General features: G+C 41.2%; 1 protein-coding gene across 8 annotated transcripts in view; it reads left to right on the top strand.

Annotated features, from left to right (window-relative positions):
* PTPN13 (protein tyrosine phosphatase non-receptor type 13) overlaps nt 1-18816 on the top strand; it is a 1030035-nt gene that overhangs the window by 533765 nt on the left and 477454 nt on the right. For all 8 annotated transcript variants that reach the window (XM_078676288.1, XM_078676281.1, XM_078676285.1 and 5 more), the window contains 3 exons: nt 6911-7008; nt 13373-13429; nt 17112-17201. In XM_078676288.1, the coding sequence (XP_078532414.1) occupies nt 6911-7008; nt 13373-13429; nt 17112-17201 (245 nt within the window). The remainder of the gene's footprint in view (nt 1-6910; nt 7009-13372; nt 13430-17111; nt 17202-18816) is intronic.

Genomic DNA, 18816 nt, shown 5'->3' with positions numbered 1-18816 from the left:
GAACCTTAATGTGGTCCTCACCAGACTGATGGGTCCACCTTTTGAGCCTCTACATTCATGCGAGATTCAGTTCTTAACATGGAAAGTGGCTTTCCTAATAGCCATTACGTCACTGCGACGTGTTAGTGAGCTCCAGGCGCTCACCGTACAAGAGCCATTCATACAGATTTACTCAAACTGGGTGGTGCTGCGCACTAACCCTAAGTTTCTTCCTAAGGTGGTTTCACAGTCCCATGTCAATCAAACTATTGAACTGCCTGTGTTCTTTCAGAATCCAGAGACAGTGGCTGAAAGAATGCTCCACACTCTTGACGTCAAACGAGCTTTGATGTACTACCTCGATAGGACCAAAGATTTTAGGAAGACAAAACAACTCTTTGTTGCCTTTTCTGCCCAACACAAAGGCAACCCCATTTCCAAAGCAGGTATAGCCAGGTGGATCGTTAAGTGTATTCAAATTTGCTATCAAAAGGCTAAGCGCACTTTAAAGGTCCCCCCCAGAGCCCACTCCACCCGCAAGTTGGGGGCCTCCATGGCTTTCCTTTGTAATATCCCTTTGGAAGACATTTGTAGAGCAGCCACATGGTCTACCCCACACACATTTACTAAACACTACTGTGTAGATGTGCACTCCAAGCAGCAAGCAGCTGTAGGGCAGGCTGTTCTAAAAACACTTTTTCAAACGTCTGCAGCTGGCACAGGCGGCCGCCGCTAATGGAGGGACTGCTATATATTCTATGCTGTAGATATGAATTCAGCAGCCCACATGCCTCGAACTGAATATGCTACTTACCAGTATGCATCTGTTCTTGGCATGTAGGGCTGCTGACATTCATATCGCCCGCCCTCCTCCCCGGCGCCTGTAGCGGCTGCAGACTTTACACTTACTCTTAGCATGGCCATCGCTCACACTGTTACACTCCATCTTCACCACAATGGCTAAAAACAATCTGGGGATGGAGTCGATGCCCATGCGCACTGTAGTCCAGGGGAGGAGCCACCTATCTTGTGATACTTCGAAGACTCTTCCAGGACAACAATGTGCAATCATCCGGACCCAACACTAGGCGGCGATCTATGCTGTAGATATGAATGTCAGCAGCCCTACATGCCAAGAACAGATGCATACTGGTAAGTAGCATATTCAATTTGTCCAGAACAACACACAATATTCCAGTGAAAACACCACAAATAGACTCCACACAGAGTTAGAAAAATAGTATTTCCTATACTCTTTAAAAAAGACCAAAACAACAAAAATCCCATTTAGAAATCTCAAGTTATGCTCTTTGCAAAAGTATAACGATAACCACAGTGTTTATATAAAACATAATTAGTATATTTCACTGGCACAGATCCCAGAAGGGGATCAATAGATATGTCTCCTCAACGTTCCTGTGTGCCACTTCGATCCAACAGGCACCAGAACTGAGGAATTCTGTAGGTCTCACAGGACCGGTACAATTAAGGGATTTCAGCCGCCTGCAATAGCGCGCAGGTTAGCTATAGGAACCTACCATGTCCACAAAAAACCTTTTCGTGGCAAGATCCTTGGGCTCTGGTTCAGGGACCTGTGTTGGTTTCTGCTCAGTGGCATCAGTGCCCTGTCAACCTGTAGGGAAGGAAAGATGGGGCTCAATTGTGATGCGCTGCTCTTGATCCGGACTCTGCTGGTGTAGGTGTTGCCCCAGCAGCGCTTAGGGAAAGGAATGTGGGGATCATGAGCGACGCACTGCTTCTTCGTCTGGGCTCCACTGCCACTCGGAATGAAGCATAGCTTCTGGGATCCATGGAGCCCCGAGCACAGAGCTCAACCACAGATAGGGGGAAGCCCTGGTATTGGTGCAAGGAGCACCATATTCCGCTGGCAGCCTGGGTAGGAGTCAATTCCTTTGGATGTGTCATGCGCCGATCTTTGCAGGGCTCAGCTGCTGCAATAATCTATGGCAGAGTCAGGTAGCTGTGTAGATGAAAATTAAGTCTTTGATGGCCATGAGACTTCATGAACTGGGGGCAAACCAACAAGCCATTGGAGTTACTTAAGCTTCTTCTAGAAGTTGTGGAGTTGAGGTTCATTCCTTCTCACTGCCCAGGCAAGAGGCAGCAGGTCAACATAGCAAAGCATGTATCAAAGAGGCAGTGCCTCCTACAGCACAGCAGTCAGCAGGCCAACAAAGCAAAGCAGTTAGCAGAATGGCAGTTCCTCATGCAGCATAGCTCCTCTTCCTGGCAGAGTCTCCTCAGGTCCCATAAGCGGACTGTGTGGATGGAGTCAGAGGTCCAGTACTTATACCCATTTTAGCCTTTGAAGTAGGGAGGCTTCAAAGAACGGCCCTTGTAGTGCACAAGATCCTGCTCTACCTCCAGATTCACAACAGGGTGTATGCAGCCCTTTGTGTGGGGACAGGACCTAGTCCTTTCAGGTAGAAGTGTCAGTCCCACCCACACATCCTACTCGGGCAGACCCATCAACCTTCATATGACCAATCAGGCCCACCTTTCCTTCCTTTATATGTGTCTGTCTAGACTGAATGCAGAAAACCAGCTGTCACCCAGCCCAGACGTGTATTTTAGAGACAGGCAGAAGGCACCAAATGGTTTCACTTAGAAAATGCCATCTTTCCTAAAGTAAAAAGAACAATTGATGAACGTAGTGCTGAAAAATGTCAAACATTCACCCCCAGTACAGAGATCTGGACCTAAATCCATTGTTTTTTTGCCCACAATGCCGTTCGAGTTTAAACCCAGCCACATGCAAATAAGTCTTGACCCTGCTCCCCATTGGAACAGTCCAGCTCAGGTCCTTCCTGGACCAGAAACAAGCATCCTGGGACCCGTTTTGGGGTATCACCCCTTACCAGCCTGGCTAGCTTGACTTCAGTGGCATTGTGGGCATACTTGTCCCACTCGAGATGGCAAATGCAAAGAGATTTTACCCAGATCTCTGGACTGGAGGTGAATGTTTGATTTGTCCCGCATTCCATCCATCATTTATGTGTCTTTTTTTGTTTCTTGAACTAAGTGCATTGGGTAGGCCTAGATATGAGTCCCTGGTTCACTGTGCCACTGGATTCAAGCTAGCCTGGCTGATGAGGGGTGATATCCCGAAACCGGTCCCAGGATGCTTCTTTCTGGTCTAGGGAGGACCTGGCTTGGCAGTTCTGGCTGGACTGTTCCCATGAGGAGCAGGGTCAAGACTGATTTGTATATGGCTGGGTCTAAACTAGGGTGGCATAGTGAGCAAAAGAATGATTAATTTAACTCGGATTGCTTGACTGGGCGAATGTTTGATTTGTTCCACATTCCGTCCATCATTTGTGTCTCTTTTATCTTTCTAAAAGTGGCATTTTCAGTGCTGCAATTTAAAAACCTACTTCACTAAAAGATGTGTTTTTAAGTTGCAAGTACAGAGACACCAAACTTACTATATTTTCCCAATTGAAAGTTACACTTGTAAAGGGTTACAATGCTGCTCCAATGTTAACCAACGGGAGAGATAGGCCTTGCTGTATTGAAAGACCAATTTAAGAGTATTTATTACCAGGACATGTAAAACTCAAACGTACGACCTGCTCAGAAGGAGAAGATGCTGGCACCAGTTTTCTAAATCAAGGAAATTATACCCTTTTCATCTTCACAAGCTGGTAGATTAACCACCACAGAGGTCGAAGGACAATCGTGTTGACTGAGTCGGCTGACCAGCAACTCCAATCATACTGGACCAGGTTTCCAAGAGGAGCCGTGGTTCATTGAAGGCTGTCCCACCATTGTACAGTCCTGATGAAGACCCACCCTTGATGCGCACAACCAGCGCATCGCCCCCCCACGGTCGAAACGTCGACGCATTCCTTCTTTCCATGACTCAACTATACAAGAACCCACTAGGACCCAAGAATTAATTGATGTACCTATTGGTTTATTGCAATTATAGTTGACCTTGCTAAAGAACCGTGTGATTTGACATCAATGTATGTTGGTTTTTAAATGTATAACAATCCTGCACAAAGTCTATATAGTGTATATGTTTTATGTGATTCTGTTGGACAGCATAAATAAAGTTTTTAACATGTTTCAGATATGATGGAAATATATGACTAAAACTTTATTTCTTTTGTGGTCAGTGTGCTTTGTGTGTATAGATACCACTATCCTGGTACCAGTGCAGGGACGGATTCACTAAGTAATGCAATAAGAAATACTATATCATTGTGTATTTCGTTCCTACAGAACCATTATTAATAGTTCTATTACCCACCCAGGTTCTGAGGGTTACAGGGTCACCCCATTACATGTAATGGTACTTTCAAGGAGGCTCCATTTCATCAGTCATTCAGAACTCGAGTTTTTAATACTGGAGAGTAGTAGCCATGAACCACAATGGATCAGCTTCTTTAGAATGGATTGTTTTATATTGTTTGCATTAAGGTTTGTAAGGACATATAACACATTGGCACACAAATGTCATACCAGTTTCTTTCAGCCGTTTAATGTCCCATAATTCATTAAAAAAACTGCACCCCTCCCTCTTCTCTTTGCACTAATCACAATTGATCATCACACAATGTTATCTCCCCCTCCAGTCGTACTCACCTTTCCTTTTTCATGTGCCACCCTCACCAGGCGCGCAACAGCGGGCTTCAGTCGGGCCCCAAAACACCAGAGTCTGCCCCAACCCGTGTGTATTCCAGTAGCCTCACTTGCCCTCCTCCTGAGCTCTTCACGAGGACCTGGCATCGGATCAATCAGGTCAGCCAGCATGGCTGCCTGCGCGCGCGCGCCCACAAGTCAACCTCAGCTTTTTCATCCCTTCTGATGTGTTTCATGCGTGCTTCCGTCAACTCTGCCCATCGGACGCCCCTAAACCAGACCCCATAGCTCAGGGTCTCTGCTGCCACTGTCATACTTACCATATGTGCGGCATTTCTATTTATTAATAAGCTCTGTACTGGTAAAATAACCAAGACCTAAGAGATTCTAGAAACTACAGAGCACCCATATACTCCAGCCCATTAGATGACATTGGGTCAGATTCGCAAAGATTGATGTTTGAATAATTGTGACTATCTCTTGTAGTACCTCTGGTTTATCTATGAAGTTCAAGCACAGAGTGCTCTTGGTTTATTCCTCAAATTCATTTCAGGGGTACTGTAAGAAGAGTAAGTCAGCAAAATCTTTGTGTCCATCGTCCTTAATGATTTCTAATGTTTATATTTTTAAATGTCCTACATTTCCTGCATGTTAATAATTTCCTTTTATTTTTAAAACCACTAGCTTCGACGGAACATGTTGATATAGTGAGATTACTGTTCCAAACTCTATCCCAGTTTCAGATGTATTACCATCACCTTTTGGATGCAGGACATTCTCAGCATATACATGCTGGAGAGTTTAGTTTACAAAGAGAAATAGTTGGTTGTCCATTTCCAGTGCAATAGCTGAAGTCCTGGGACACCTGTCATAAATGCAGTGCGAATGACAAGCGAATGACTGCTCGAGGCTAAGAGGGAAAGTCTAACAAATGATGCATTTGAATCCACTTTTCATCTTTTCTTAATATAGGTTTGTTATATTTGCATCTGTTTTTGTCTGTAACTGAGTTTCTTCATCACTAAATAGTAATGCATCTATGGTTGATGTTTCCTGCACGGCCCTCGTACCATGGCAAGGTTGTGCCTTAAACATTAACGAAAGCTCCCTAAAGGAAAGCAAGAGTACCTCACAGAGTCGTTGGCCTTTCTCCTTTGCCGAATAGCTGGATTTTGGGCAGTCTTGAAGTGCAGCTGATTTCATGCTTACTCGATGAGTGACATCCTTAGATATACCTTTCAGGGCAAAGTATAGCAATTTGTGAATTTGTAAATTACTATTGAAATCTGTGTCTAATCTGTGTTAGGATGTTATTGATTATAGACTAAATTATGCGCAGTAAAAGTGTTAACACTCACTCCAGGTTATTAGCAAAGAACAGCATATTCCGGAAATAATCAGTGCACCCAGGTTAAGTGAAAACAAAATTACAGCTGCACATCATATACATAAAAGATTAAGAATAACTCTTTATGGGTTGCCATTTCAGGTCTGTCCTAGGAGTTTTTGATTGGCAACTCTCTTGCACAAACAACATTTTCTTACAAACCCCTGCTTTGCAGTGTGAGGCTGCTGAGTAAATGCACGCACTTTTATTCCACAGTCAACTTCTAGCCCTTTTATTATCTTGGCAGCAGTTAAGATGAGTCCCTGATGCGAGCTATGTAACCTTTTAGAAGTTTTGTAAAAACATTACAAAATAATATATCAGAATATAAGGCTCTCTTGTGGTAGAGAAGTCCTCAGAAATAAACTCAGAGTCCTAAAGGTCTGTTTCCAAAACCAAGAGAAGTTTGTTATTGCCATCATCGCTGCTAACATATGTCTAAATGCTTAAAGGAAAAAAAAAGATCCCACATGCACACAAATCTTGTTCTCGCTCATCTGCTTTCCATATGGAAGTTTTAAAAACAAAACAGTGGTAGATATTCGAGAGCCCAGTCCAAAACTCTACATGATCTATGGGTATAATCCTGATTTCAAGTATGTAGGGGGAAAGCATGCAGGAATCATGTGGTTCCGCACAAATTAACAAATGTTTTCATTTCCTGTTGAGATTTTGACATTTAGCGGCCACTGTCTCAGTGAGAAACACCACAATTTAGAATTCTGACAAGCCTGATAACCACAGTTACCTTGCCCATCGCAATTAATAGGGCATTTGGAATGAGGGGCCAAGTTTTGTATAGAAAACCTGACGTACATGCATATATGTAATTCATATGTTCACATGTATTTGACGTACTCCTTTGAAAATGTTTGGTAGTTCTACAGATATGAATGTAATCCTCAATAAATCTACTGTTTTGTTTCCTCTGTTTAGCTCTAAATCTTTTGCCAATTTAAATAGAAGCCTGGACCTCAGGAAACACGAGTCTGATTCGTCATCAATGGATGAGAGTGGCCAAGCCTACGTAGTAGGTCAGCATATAGAAACTCATTTACTAAACTTGGAACTGGTGTGTTTACAATGTTACTTTACAACAATAAGTATGGTAGGAGGTGGGCGTTCACAACATGCCAACTCGAGATTTTCTTTGGTTAAAGATCATAAAGCACATATGCATTTTAATTTCCCTTGATGTTTCAACTATTTATCATTTTTAGGGCTTGCCACCACCAGCTCTCTGCTCCCGTGGACTGATCTTCTAGCCTCCTTTTCCCCTTAAACCTCAACTAACATGTAGGTACCACAACACACGTCAAACCCAGTGCTTTGAAGCCTTCCAGGACTCATTCAACTTCATGCTGTCTGATCACAGACCTCACAACCCATCCTTTTACCACTATTTACTGAGTGAGACGTTCTGTCTAAGCAATATGAGAAGAATCTCCTCTTCTCAACCCAATGACCCATTTACTACACATCACATCGTCGTTGACCTCTTTAACTGTTAGTCTGTGGTCTTAAATGCATCTTCCATATCTGCCTTCCACCATGACATTGACCTTTATGCTTCTGCTCTCATAGAAACCTGGTTTTGTTCATCCTTCACATCACTATCTATCTATTTGCATCCATCATCCTCCCCTTTGATAGAAAAGAAAAAAAACAGTGTGGTGAGTGTTTCCTTTATCCATGAGGAGTCTTTAAAGTACAAATGTGTTAACTCTTAAAGCTCTTCCTATTTCCTGTTCCTCACTGTGGATATTGCAAACATGACTCCTTCACCTGCGGAAACTGGGGATGCCAAGTTACTTGCGAATTTCCAGAAAATTTGCATTTTCAATTGGACAACTGAGGCAGGCTCATTTGTCAGAAAGAATTTGTTTGATTTTTAGTTTATTTGATTATAGTACTGATCATCTCATCTCATTTTAGGATCAGATTTACAAGGGAGATTTCAGCCTTCACTGGAAGAAAGATGAAGGCAACCTACACATCCCTCTTTAAACATTTACTTCGTATCTGGCAGAAACCTAATCCAGCTTTGGGCCTTTCTTATCCAGAATGTGGCCTCTGCCATGGACCTGCGTTTCATAAAGACATAGCACATATAAATAACACTCCTAAACTGGATTGGTTGAACTGCTTATACAATACTGCTCTTGACTTAATCTCCCTCATGTTAAACTGGAGATGAAAGTGGTAAAATCTAGAGACCTCAAATACATTGACAACAAACATTGGCAAAGCCAACTAGTTTGACATCAGTGTTCTAACATGTGCACACATGCATGTAGATTCTATCTCATGCTTTTGTTCTGTTCCCTGAGCTAATAGTGTATAGTTCCTTATTCTCCTGTGGGTGACCTTCAGCACTGCAAGGTTGTTTCAGTCTGAAATAAAACAAAACTTGCAGTATTAAAATTAAAACCCTTCTTTAACATTTAACAATAGAATTGTTTTTTAACACCAGCTATTTGTGTTACAGAACTTGATCCCCTTGAGACGTGCACACTGTTGCAGGGATTCTGCACATATACAGAACTATGCGCAGGAAACCAGGACCTCGGTGTATAGTGGTGTACCAACTACCCACCTTAGTGCCCAAAATCCCAAGCCGACTAGCTATAGTGTCTCATTCGTTCTCCGTACTACAGCGAAGCTACCAATGATTAGACAACCCAGAACATGTCACTCCGACTCTCTCAGGAATCACGGGAGCAAGAACACTCTTTTGCTCACTCACTCAGACTTGTCCACAACATGATTAATCAGAGAAACGGTATAGTTTAAAATGTTTATTTTAACTAACGTGCTCTAAAATGCAGTACACGTGCCAGTACTATCAGCATAATGCATAAACCCAATATAGTCAGCATTGTTACAATTCCTTAGAATATGAACAGGGATATCATTTTATAAAGCTGGTGGAAAACGGCCTACTGTGCCTTGCCACCCTCCCCATGCTAGGAACTAGTTTATTATATAAAAGAAGACCTCTGGGCTTTGTCAGGGGGACCCCATACCTTCAAGTCTGGATACAAGGGTTTACATCTCCGGAAAAGCACAGCTCTTCTCTCTTTAAAGGTTTTCTCCAAGTGTCTCTAACATGCAAGCATACAATATTAAAAGCATTCGATCTTCAGTAGGTCAGCTATGTTTCGTGTTATGTCTAAGTGCAGGGGACTGACCAGAGCAAAAAAACAAGGGACATTGTTTTTCGACCTTGTACATCATGTGCAGACAAAAACCACAGAGAACTGCAAGGAACGCGAAAAGCAGACGGTTCTCATGTGAACAGGCACAAGCAGAGTTCAGTGAAAACAAAGACATGTAGGAACGTGTGCAAAAGCAGCAACATTGCAGCCAAGCTTGTGCTAACTTTTAGCAATGTCGCCCATGAATCCACCACCGTTACTACAACACACGGTAGAAGATAGGGGTAAGAGTGGAGTTTGAAGAGTGATACTTCTGCACTTTGCATCTCTGGGGAAAAATGAAGAGTAGATCTTTTGAACTTATATTCCAGCAGAAACAAAGTATGGACATGCTGTCAGGTGACACTAGCAGAGGGATGAAAGGCATTAGAGGAAGGTCCGAAATGGAACTGGGTGAAGGAGGGTTGGCCAGCCTGTTACATTAACTGATGAAAAACTCTTCAAGGAGCACCAACGAGTAATGGGAGAAGAGCTGCAAGTGAATAAGAGTGCACCCATGAGCAAATTAGTGTGAGAAAACTCCAAGGGCATTAGGTCATAATTTTTTTTTTCTCAAACAAATTGCCACTTTGGGAGTTTGTTTTTGGTAAATTTAAAATGTCAGTAGTAAGGTGTATGCAGCATCGGCCGGCACAGGAAAGCGAGGTGCGGTGGGGCAGGGTGCAGCAGGATAGCCAACAGATGGCATAATATGTGTTATTTATTTATTTATTTTATTTATTTATTTATTTATAAAGTTTTATATAGCGCGAACTTGATCCCGAAGGATATCAGGGCGCTTTACAATTTGAGTGCCCTTTAATTTCCCCGTTATGCAAAGGAAAGAATAGTGAAACAGAATACTTCTAAAAACCCAACCGTCATATGCACTGCAATCACATTTAACGTGAACGTAATATATATACTAGTCATTGTAATGTTAATTTGCACAGCGACTGAAACGTGAAAAAAAATGTTTACTTCTCAATATAAAATAGTTGAAAATATTTACACAATTAGCAGATACCGAATGGTGCGGCAGCACATGGTGTTCCAAGCTACAGGGCTAAAGTGCCACAACAACAGAAGTGACATACAAAACATTATGGAGTGACAGCACACTTTGTCTTTTCGCATACATAGAATGTAGTGGTATGTTTACGACATGGAGTAGTTGCACAAATAAAATGTTCACGGAGTATACTTTCATGAATATGTTGCAAAGGCAACAAATGCATCAAGCTTGAGTAAAATCATAATTTCTAACCTTTTCTCATTCTATGTGAAGTAATGTGTACGTACACATTAGGGGACCACAGTTACCAATATGCGCTGTGATTGGAACCAGTAGAGAAATTCGGCACAGGAGAATTATATTAATTAAGAGCCGCAGAGAAAATGGAGTGGTGCACTACCCAAATATCCAAGAGTTAATAATGAAGCACGGATTTCAGTGCCTTGTTTTGGCCCTTATCATGGTGGCCCTTGTATCGATATTTCAAGTATAGGAAAAACTTACTCCTTCAACTTCTGAAAACAATCACATAGTGGGATATTCATCCAACATAATCATTTGCCCTGACGAAGTTCTTTCCAGAACGAAACGCGTTGGCTGTTGTTTTACATTGGATTTATATGGTTAAAGACTTTTTTCTACGAAGGAACTGATTGAGCTTCATTATTAACTCTTGGATATTTGGGTAGTGCACCACTCCATTGTCTCTGCAATTCTTCTTTCTTGTCTACGGGTTGTACCTTTCAACGGTGGGTACAGGAGTTGTGTATGCACACCATACGAACACGAACATTACAAGATACTTTGGGAACAAACAGGGGTTTGTGCGGCATCTGGAGTCCACCGTTGGCCTTCAGCATTCAGTACTATTAATTAAGAGCCATTGACTGGCCACATGCATTGTTTCCCCCTACTTAAAGTCTTCTTTGGCCTTTTTTTGTTGAATTATTACTAAATAAAAAAGTTTGAAGACTAGAAGGAGAATGACATTATTTTTATTATTTTGGGATATATGCTGTGAGCTGCATTTTTTCACACAACAATATATACAAGTGTGTTCCTTTTTGGATTTCAGTCATTGGCTTTGGATCATAGGGTTGTTATTCCTGAAAATACCTGGGGTTGCGCTCTAAAGGGTGAAGACCTCAGCACATAGTGTCTGAGCAAACAAAGGGATTGCAGGTCACTGATTCAAAAAAATATACTGAAGAAAACCCCAACTAGTTGCAGAAGAGAACAAAGAAGACAGTGCTAAATATTTGTGTCACTTGAGGAACGAAAACACAACATATTACCCCAAACTATGAATCAAAACATTTGAAATCCCTTAAAGAGAACTATTGAGCTCTTGAATTTACACTAAATCAGCACACCGGAATCAAAAAGTCTTTAAATCAAATTAAGATGCGCATTGTGGGTCTTAACTTTGTATATAGTATACTGCATTCTAAATTATTTACCTAAACAAACTTATCTGTAAGATTGCCAAAATAGGTCAGTTTGATTTTCACAAACATAGTTTGTATGTAGAGGCTATCGAGTATGCAGATTTTTTTTTAATTACTGGCCCAATTATGATTTCCCATTGCACACAAAAGCAAGCACATTGTTTTTGGCACTTCACAAAATAATGCCCATCTCAATGGCATGTGTTTTATCACTGTCCTAAGGAAAAAAGATCAAGTTTGCTTCTACTGCAGAGAGTGAATATTGCTACTAAACTGCAAGACTGTGATTACAAAGAATTTGCATAATTGTACCCTTTCACTTGCACCTCCCGTACCCTCATAGCTGCAGATTAACAAGTATTTGCTAGTCCCTGGATGCAGACGCCTGAACTCTTTTGTTTGGGAGGTGGCAACACAGTGTCAGACAATCTCATGGGCTGTGCAGGCCAGGCAGTGGGATCAAGAGCTAATGGAGGGTGTGAAAGGGCCTGCAGGAATAGAGGTCTTTTTAAAGCAACTATAGAGGTGTTGGAGGTTCTGCCGAGAGGTCCTGATGGAAGGTAGTAGTGATCTTCACAGTTTTGTGATAAGGTCTAATAGCCATGAAATGTGTCTCTGCTGCCAGGACGGGGCTAAGAGTCCTTGAGGGCAAGATAAGGGTGAGGGTCGGATGAGGACTCGTGAGGACCTATCAAGAGCTTGAGAGAGCGTTATATTTCTAAAAGGTTTTTATTCACATATTGCAAATAGTACAACACATATTAATGCAAAAAAATAAAACCATAAGAGTAACGACTTGACACCGAACAGGAAATAAAATTGCAGAGTAGTTATGTCTCGTCCTCATGTATAAAAGGGGGGATATTGTCCAGTTTGGGTACCATTCCACCACTGAACCGGTGGATGGTAGGGGAGGGAAGAAGGCGTGGGGCATTTGCCAGGGGAGAGGGGGAGGGAGGGAGGGGGAACACATGCAGAAGATACAGAGATATCACTCAACTGTATACGCAGCACCAAATACACATCCGGAACAGATCAACTGTCTAATCAGAAGGCTTGGAGGGGGAGGGATAGTGGGTGCCCAGGAGTCCACTCAATAGTTCTCAGTCCCTCAGGTTTCCTACCAGTGTGTGCTCACCTCATTGTCCTCACTATATCTATTCCGTCGCCTTCCGACGCCCACCCACTCCGCCCCGCCCCACAGTGTATACCTGTGCCAGCCGCCGCTGGGTGTATGGCTTTTAAAATCAGTGGCAGCTGTACACAAACCATTACTACACTGATAGGATCCACAGTGACATCAGTTCCTTTCAATGTACAGACATGGCTGCAAGGCTTAGAGTAATATCCAAGTTTGGTGGGCAGAGTACCCTCAAATTGACAAAGGTAATGTTCTCTGCCATCCCAACAGAGACTACTCCATCCACCAAACTTAAAATCAGGCCCGAAGCAGTTCTGTGTCAATACAACTACTCTGTGCAATTGTTCAGCATGTATGCTTGTATAAGAATTTCATGTAAAATATATACCATCACATAGCTATAGATGCATTATTTCTGTTACCACGCCAAGGAAGATTGCAAGTGATTTACTCTGAAAGATATAGCGAGGTGCTCAGAGATACTTAAAAAAAGTGTCATGTCAGTGAGAAATCAAGGACTTTAATTTGTGACTCTCGTATTGAAAAATATTCTCTGTTTTGCTGTAAAACAACTAATTTTATTCTTTCGTTTAAAAGGTATCAGTATGCATGGTGCTGCAAACCCATTATCACCTGCATCTTTGAAAGGAAATGGTAAGTTTAATTTTGCAGCTAATGACCACTTGAATCAAGTTTACGGAATATTGTGCGGTACAAATTATCTTCAGGTGTTGAGTGGGCTCTGCAAAACTGCTGTCTGACTCCGTTCTTAAAATTATGTTTCATTTATTTGCAACTTCCTTCCCATAAGGTTGCTTTATTTATTTGAACTTTGGTCGTCATCTCAGGTCTTTGATGGAAGAGTGTGGTGTGTTCAAAGCTCCTGATGGTTTTGTTAGTACATCCCTGGCCTGGGGGTTCTATGAGAATTTTGCTTAGTCCCTCTGAATCTCAGCTTGTATTATTAGGATTCTTTGCTGACCTGTACTTAGCTTCCGTTCTGTTCGTAAAATAATTAGGTTTTTTACTTTTTGAAGGATTGTGATTTATGTAAAAAGAATGTCCCCCTTCAAACAAGGATGCATATATCGTCCTATTTTATACTGCAGTATTTTATTCGATTATGTGGCATTAGCTGTACTGTGCACTTTGAATCCAGCTAAACAAGGTAATATGATATACCTATTCCACAACCCTCTTTATAAAAGGATTGCTACAGTTTTGCAATACTTGACCTCTGCAGATTCTTTCCAGTGCTTTTAATTTGTTTTGGTTTTTATTCAGCAAGAAGAACACTTGTACATTCCATTCTGAGCCCAACTATTCATAATTTAAAGTCCAGAAGCTCATAAATGCTGCAAGAAATTAAATTAAAAATTTTGTCACAAGATGCAGTACAAAATGTGGCAGCTATAGGGATGAATAAACTAATTGTGTTTCTTATGTGGCAAATGGGAGTGTCCGGGCACAAGTATGTGGTTGGCATTCAAATACACCAAAAAACACGGTCACCTTAAATGATATACTGATATTATACATCATTCTGACCAGTCTTCGATTTTAGATGATAAACAGCTTTCTCAAACTAAATCCCCAGAAAAAAAGAGTTCCATCTAGGCTACCAGATTATTTTGTGTAATCAAGGATGACATGTTCCTGCCCTGGGCTTTCACTACTCCAGTAATTGTATTCCTTTGTTCTGCTTGAAAGGAACCAAGGCTGGGTTCGTTAAAAAAAGCTGAAGACTGGAAAACTTCTATCTTGGTGGCTTGGAGTCTTCCTGCAATTTTAGTTTCTTCGTAAAGCCCTGGCATTTAAGGACAAGTTCAAACTGGAACTACTTAACAAAGATAGTGATACATTTCTCCACATACCTATCTTCCTCTGTGAAATGTCTAGGTTTTAATGAGGGTTGGGCGAACAGTGGTTTATTTGGGCCAATTGGTCCCATAGAACTTTATTTTTGAGAAAAGAAGAAACACATTAGGTCCTATACATTCTCATTTTGAACCTAAATGTACATAATTAATGAAAAGGCAAGTATGAAGCAGCACAACCTACAACTTTATAATGCAATTAATTTAATCATTGCAGAATATCATCTAATTTTTTTATATTTATCACAATCCAGTGCTCACAAAAAAAGGGGAAAAATGTGCTCTAGTGAGTGAAAAATATTAAAGCATGTATCCCTTTAAAACATCTTATTACAATTCCTAATTATAACGGTACTTTAACCTTTGTTGTGCCCAATTCCAGAGAGCTCCCTACCCCCATTGTACACAGCATATAGTTGGGCGAAGGACCTGGCCAGTGACCAGACCTTGTGCCTAACTACTCGCTGGCATCAAACCCCCGGCGGTTCTGCTCCTAACTAGAGCATTACTCATAGAGGTTGCTCTCCTGAATGTTATAGTAGGTGATTTTGGTAGAAGGGGACCGATAACGGGTTCACTAAGTGTAAGCAGGCAGTTTTCCTGATGATACTTCTTAACTGGCACTCTTGTTTGTTGTCAGTAAAAATTAGCCTGGTCTCACTTCCCCATTCTGGTTTCTTAGCCTTTATGTTGGCCAAAGTGTTGCTTTTATCAAAAAGGAGGTATGCTCTACTTGGAACCCCTGATCTGTATATCGCTGAGTCTATAACTTGTGCTGAATAGCCCCGTGCCAGAAATCTTATTTTGCTCTCAGTCTGGGCTAATTTGAGATCTGACTCATTGCTACAGATTCTCTTGAGTCTAAGCATTTCCCTATAAGGGATACTGTAAATTATGTAGCATGAAGTACAGAATTACCTGCTGTCCTTTTTCTATGCAGCTTTATTTCAATCTTACTGCTGGAAATATATGTATATCTAAAAAGTTGACTGACTCAGAACTTATTGTTGCGCTGACATTAACGTTGATGTCATTGATGTTAATATCAGGCACAAATTTAGGTGCACTTTCTCTAGAACCGCTCCATATGACAAATAAATCATCTATCTTCATACTATCTTCTCTCTTGCACATTGCATGTTATAATTACTCAGGAAATAATTCTAATGGCATAAATCATGTATGCAGATGTGCAGAATGTAATAAATACTCTTTGTATGGGGGGCGGTTAGTCCATGCAGAGTAATAATGTACTGAAGGCTTTATCACGCATTGCTAACTTGCACAAAGTGAGCAGAACTCTGTCCCTTGTATATTTTGTAATTAACTGACTCACTTGGCTTTACTTATCAGTGTATTCCCGGCCTTGATGGGGTGGTGGGCACAGAGGGTCACAACTCTATTTTCCTGTGCCTCCTGCCATTATTCAGTGTGATTTGGCCACATTCCCTCACAATTAAATGATTCTCTTTGTATTGGTACAAATTCTTGTCCTAGTGCTGGGTGTTGTGGTTTCTTTTGGTCAGGTTGAGGATCAGTCTGACTGCTGCTTTCTGAATCGTCTGGAGTCTTCGCATGAGTTCTCTGGCAGTGCCTGCATAGAGTGTGTTGCTGTAGTCCAGGTGGCTGGTGGTGAGGACATGTGTCACTGTTTTCCTAGTGCTGATGGATAGCCATTTGAAGATTCTGCGGAGCATGTGGACACAGGGTGAGAAGATGGCTTTGACCTGGCATTGCATGGAGAGTTTGCAGTCTAGGATGATGCAGAGGCATGGTCTTTCGTTGTTTAGGTGGGTCTGAGTTCCGATGGCCACCAGGTGTCGCTCCAGGGGGCGGTCTGGTGGCCAAAAATCAGCACTTTGGTTTTGTTCATGTTAAGCTTCAGGCAGTTGTCTTTCATCCAGGTGGAGATGTTTCTCATGCAGTGTGGCCTCGTTTGTGTTCACATGTCTGTTTTACTGTATTTTCTGGATTTTGTAAAGTGCTCTGATACCTTAGGGTCTAGCAAGCGCTATATAAAACTTAAATAAATAAATAAATAAAAAAGTTGTAGAAGTTAAACATTGTCATGGTGGGGTCAGCTGAGTGCGAGAGGACGAGCTGGGGGTCTTCAGCATAGGAAGTGATGTTGATGTCATGGGTTCTGATGATGTTTGCTAGCGGCGTCATGTAGATGTTATGCTTCATATCTTCTTTCCCTACTCTGCACACCTCAGGGTGAGGAGATTCAGGGTTACATTGCACGTAATAAATAATGTTTAACAACATGGTGTGTTTTCAGACAAATTTAGAATAGAAGAGTTTTATTACAAGCCAGCAAGATTGATAATCATCATTCTGTTACACGTAGCATAAATTAGTAGGTCACAGCACATCTTTTGCTTTTGAATATCGTATCAGTTTTATGAATTTGTACTGTAGAAATCAGATGTTCTGAATGAATGTTCTCTCTTCCACAGAACTCAGGCAGAATAAACTGAGAACAGCTTCCTCTCCTGAAAGGGAAATTACTTTGCTGAAACTGAAGAAAGATCCTAAGTATGGACTAGGTGAGTAATCTCACTGAGATTAAAATAATTTGATATCTATGCAAAGAATAGAATTGTCAGAATGCCTACATTTTGCCTTGTATATATTGTTATTATTCTTCCTTTCCACTGCAAGACCCACTTAGTTGTTTTTGTTTTTATAAACTGATGTATTGCTATATTCTGAGAGAAATGTGTGGGCCTCAGCTAGTGGCAGTTACTATACTACTAATTGGTGTAGAGCAGTGGTTCTTAACCTGTGGTCCATGGACCCCCAAGGGTCCGTAATTCCTACTCATGGGGTTCCGAATCCTTAAAGAAAATTAAATAATAATAGGAGATCCATAAGGTTTTAGTAAATAAACAACTGTAATTTAAAGTTTTAATATGTTCTATAGTGAAGGAATTTGAATTGAAGGCTAGAAATTAACTGCATATCTTAAGCTGGATTTGTTGGAGCAGCGCAAGTACAGCAAGCAGAATATAGTATGGACAATGGCCCGCCTCATTTTGAAGCACCAACAAAACCACAACATGCTTTAAGAGCAAATAGACAAAGTAATATGCTAGAGTTAAGCATATCACTTTATCATTTAGAATTAAAAACTTAATCTAGACAATCTCCAACTTGACGTATACTTTTTTCCTTATTTTCTTGAATTGTTTTGAAGTTGAAATCGTAGAAATTTGTTAAGCCTGGTCCCTGGCTTCCAGTATTGGCTTAGTGGGGGTCCCTGAATTCCAGTAATGATTTAGTGTTAGTCCTCAGATTCCATTCATGATGTAGAGATCCAAATGAAATGATGATTGTGTGAATGCTTTGTGTTTGAGGGAGGAATTGATTATTTTTGCTTATGAGCAAGACTTCCCTTTTAACTGAAGTCATTAGCAACAGAAGATAACCTCCAACATGAATTAATAATGGCAAGATAAAAACAAAGCTGGCTTTTGTTTAAAACCAGAGTGCATGATACAGAACAAAATGTTTGTGTAGATCTGAGTACATTGGGGCAGGAGAGGAGCGGGCAGATTTGCTGGGATCATAAGGGACAATTATATGAAACGAAGATCCCAGAAAGGTTTTCCTCACTGAAAGTAGCACAACATTTCTGTTCCCATCAGTGTTTCTGTGGCATTTGGGCCAGATTCTGTCTTCCATTCCGTAGTGAGTACGCTTATCTAAGAGAACACACGTGGCTCTCTGAACTCTCTAATTATGCCTCCTTAATGCATAATAGATTCAATGAAATAATAGTTGGTAGCAAGTGTTCATATGGATATACATGTTCTGCATACTCCTAACATCTTGTGTTGGACCCGGATGTTTGCAAGTTGTTTTTCTTCGAAGAAGTCTTTTGCGACATTAGGCACAAGGCGACGTATCCCTTAGTTGGCAATACACATGGGCACCGACTCCATGTTAGATTGATTTTTTTCTGACATTTCGTTCAAATGTGTACTGAAGGGGCTCTGAGAGGTTTTATTTTATTTTTTTTATTTAGAAGTTTTCTATAGCGCTAACAAGACCCGAAGGTAGCAGAGCGCTTTACAGTAAAAGGAATGACAGGGTGAACAAAAAGATACGTAACAAATAAAGGCAGTCCTCAAAGACAATATTGGAGGAGGAGAAGTTCGT

The sequence above is a fragment of the Lissotriton helveticus genome, chromosome 2_1 (assembly GCF_964261635.1).
Source record: "Lissotriton helveticus chromosome 2_1, aLisHel1.1, whole genome shotgun sequence".
In the NCBI taxonomy this organism is placed as follows: Eukaryota; Metazoa; Chordata; class Amphibia; order Caudata; family Salamandridae; genus Lissotriton; species Lissotriton helveticus.
This window is presented reverse-complemented; position numbering and strand designations above follow the sequence as displayed.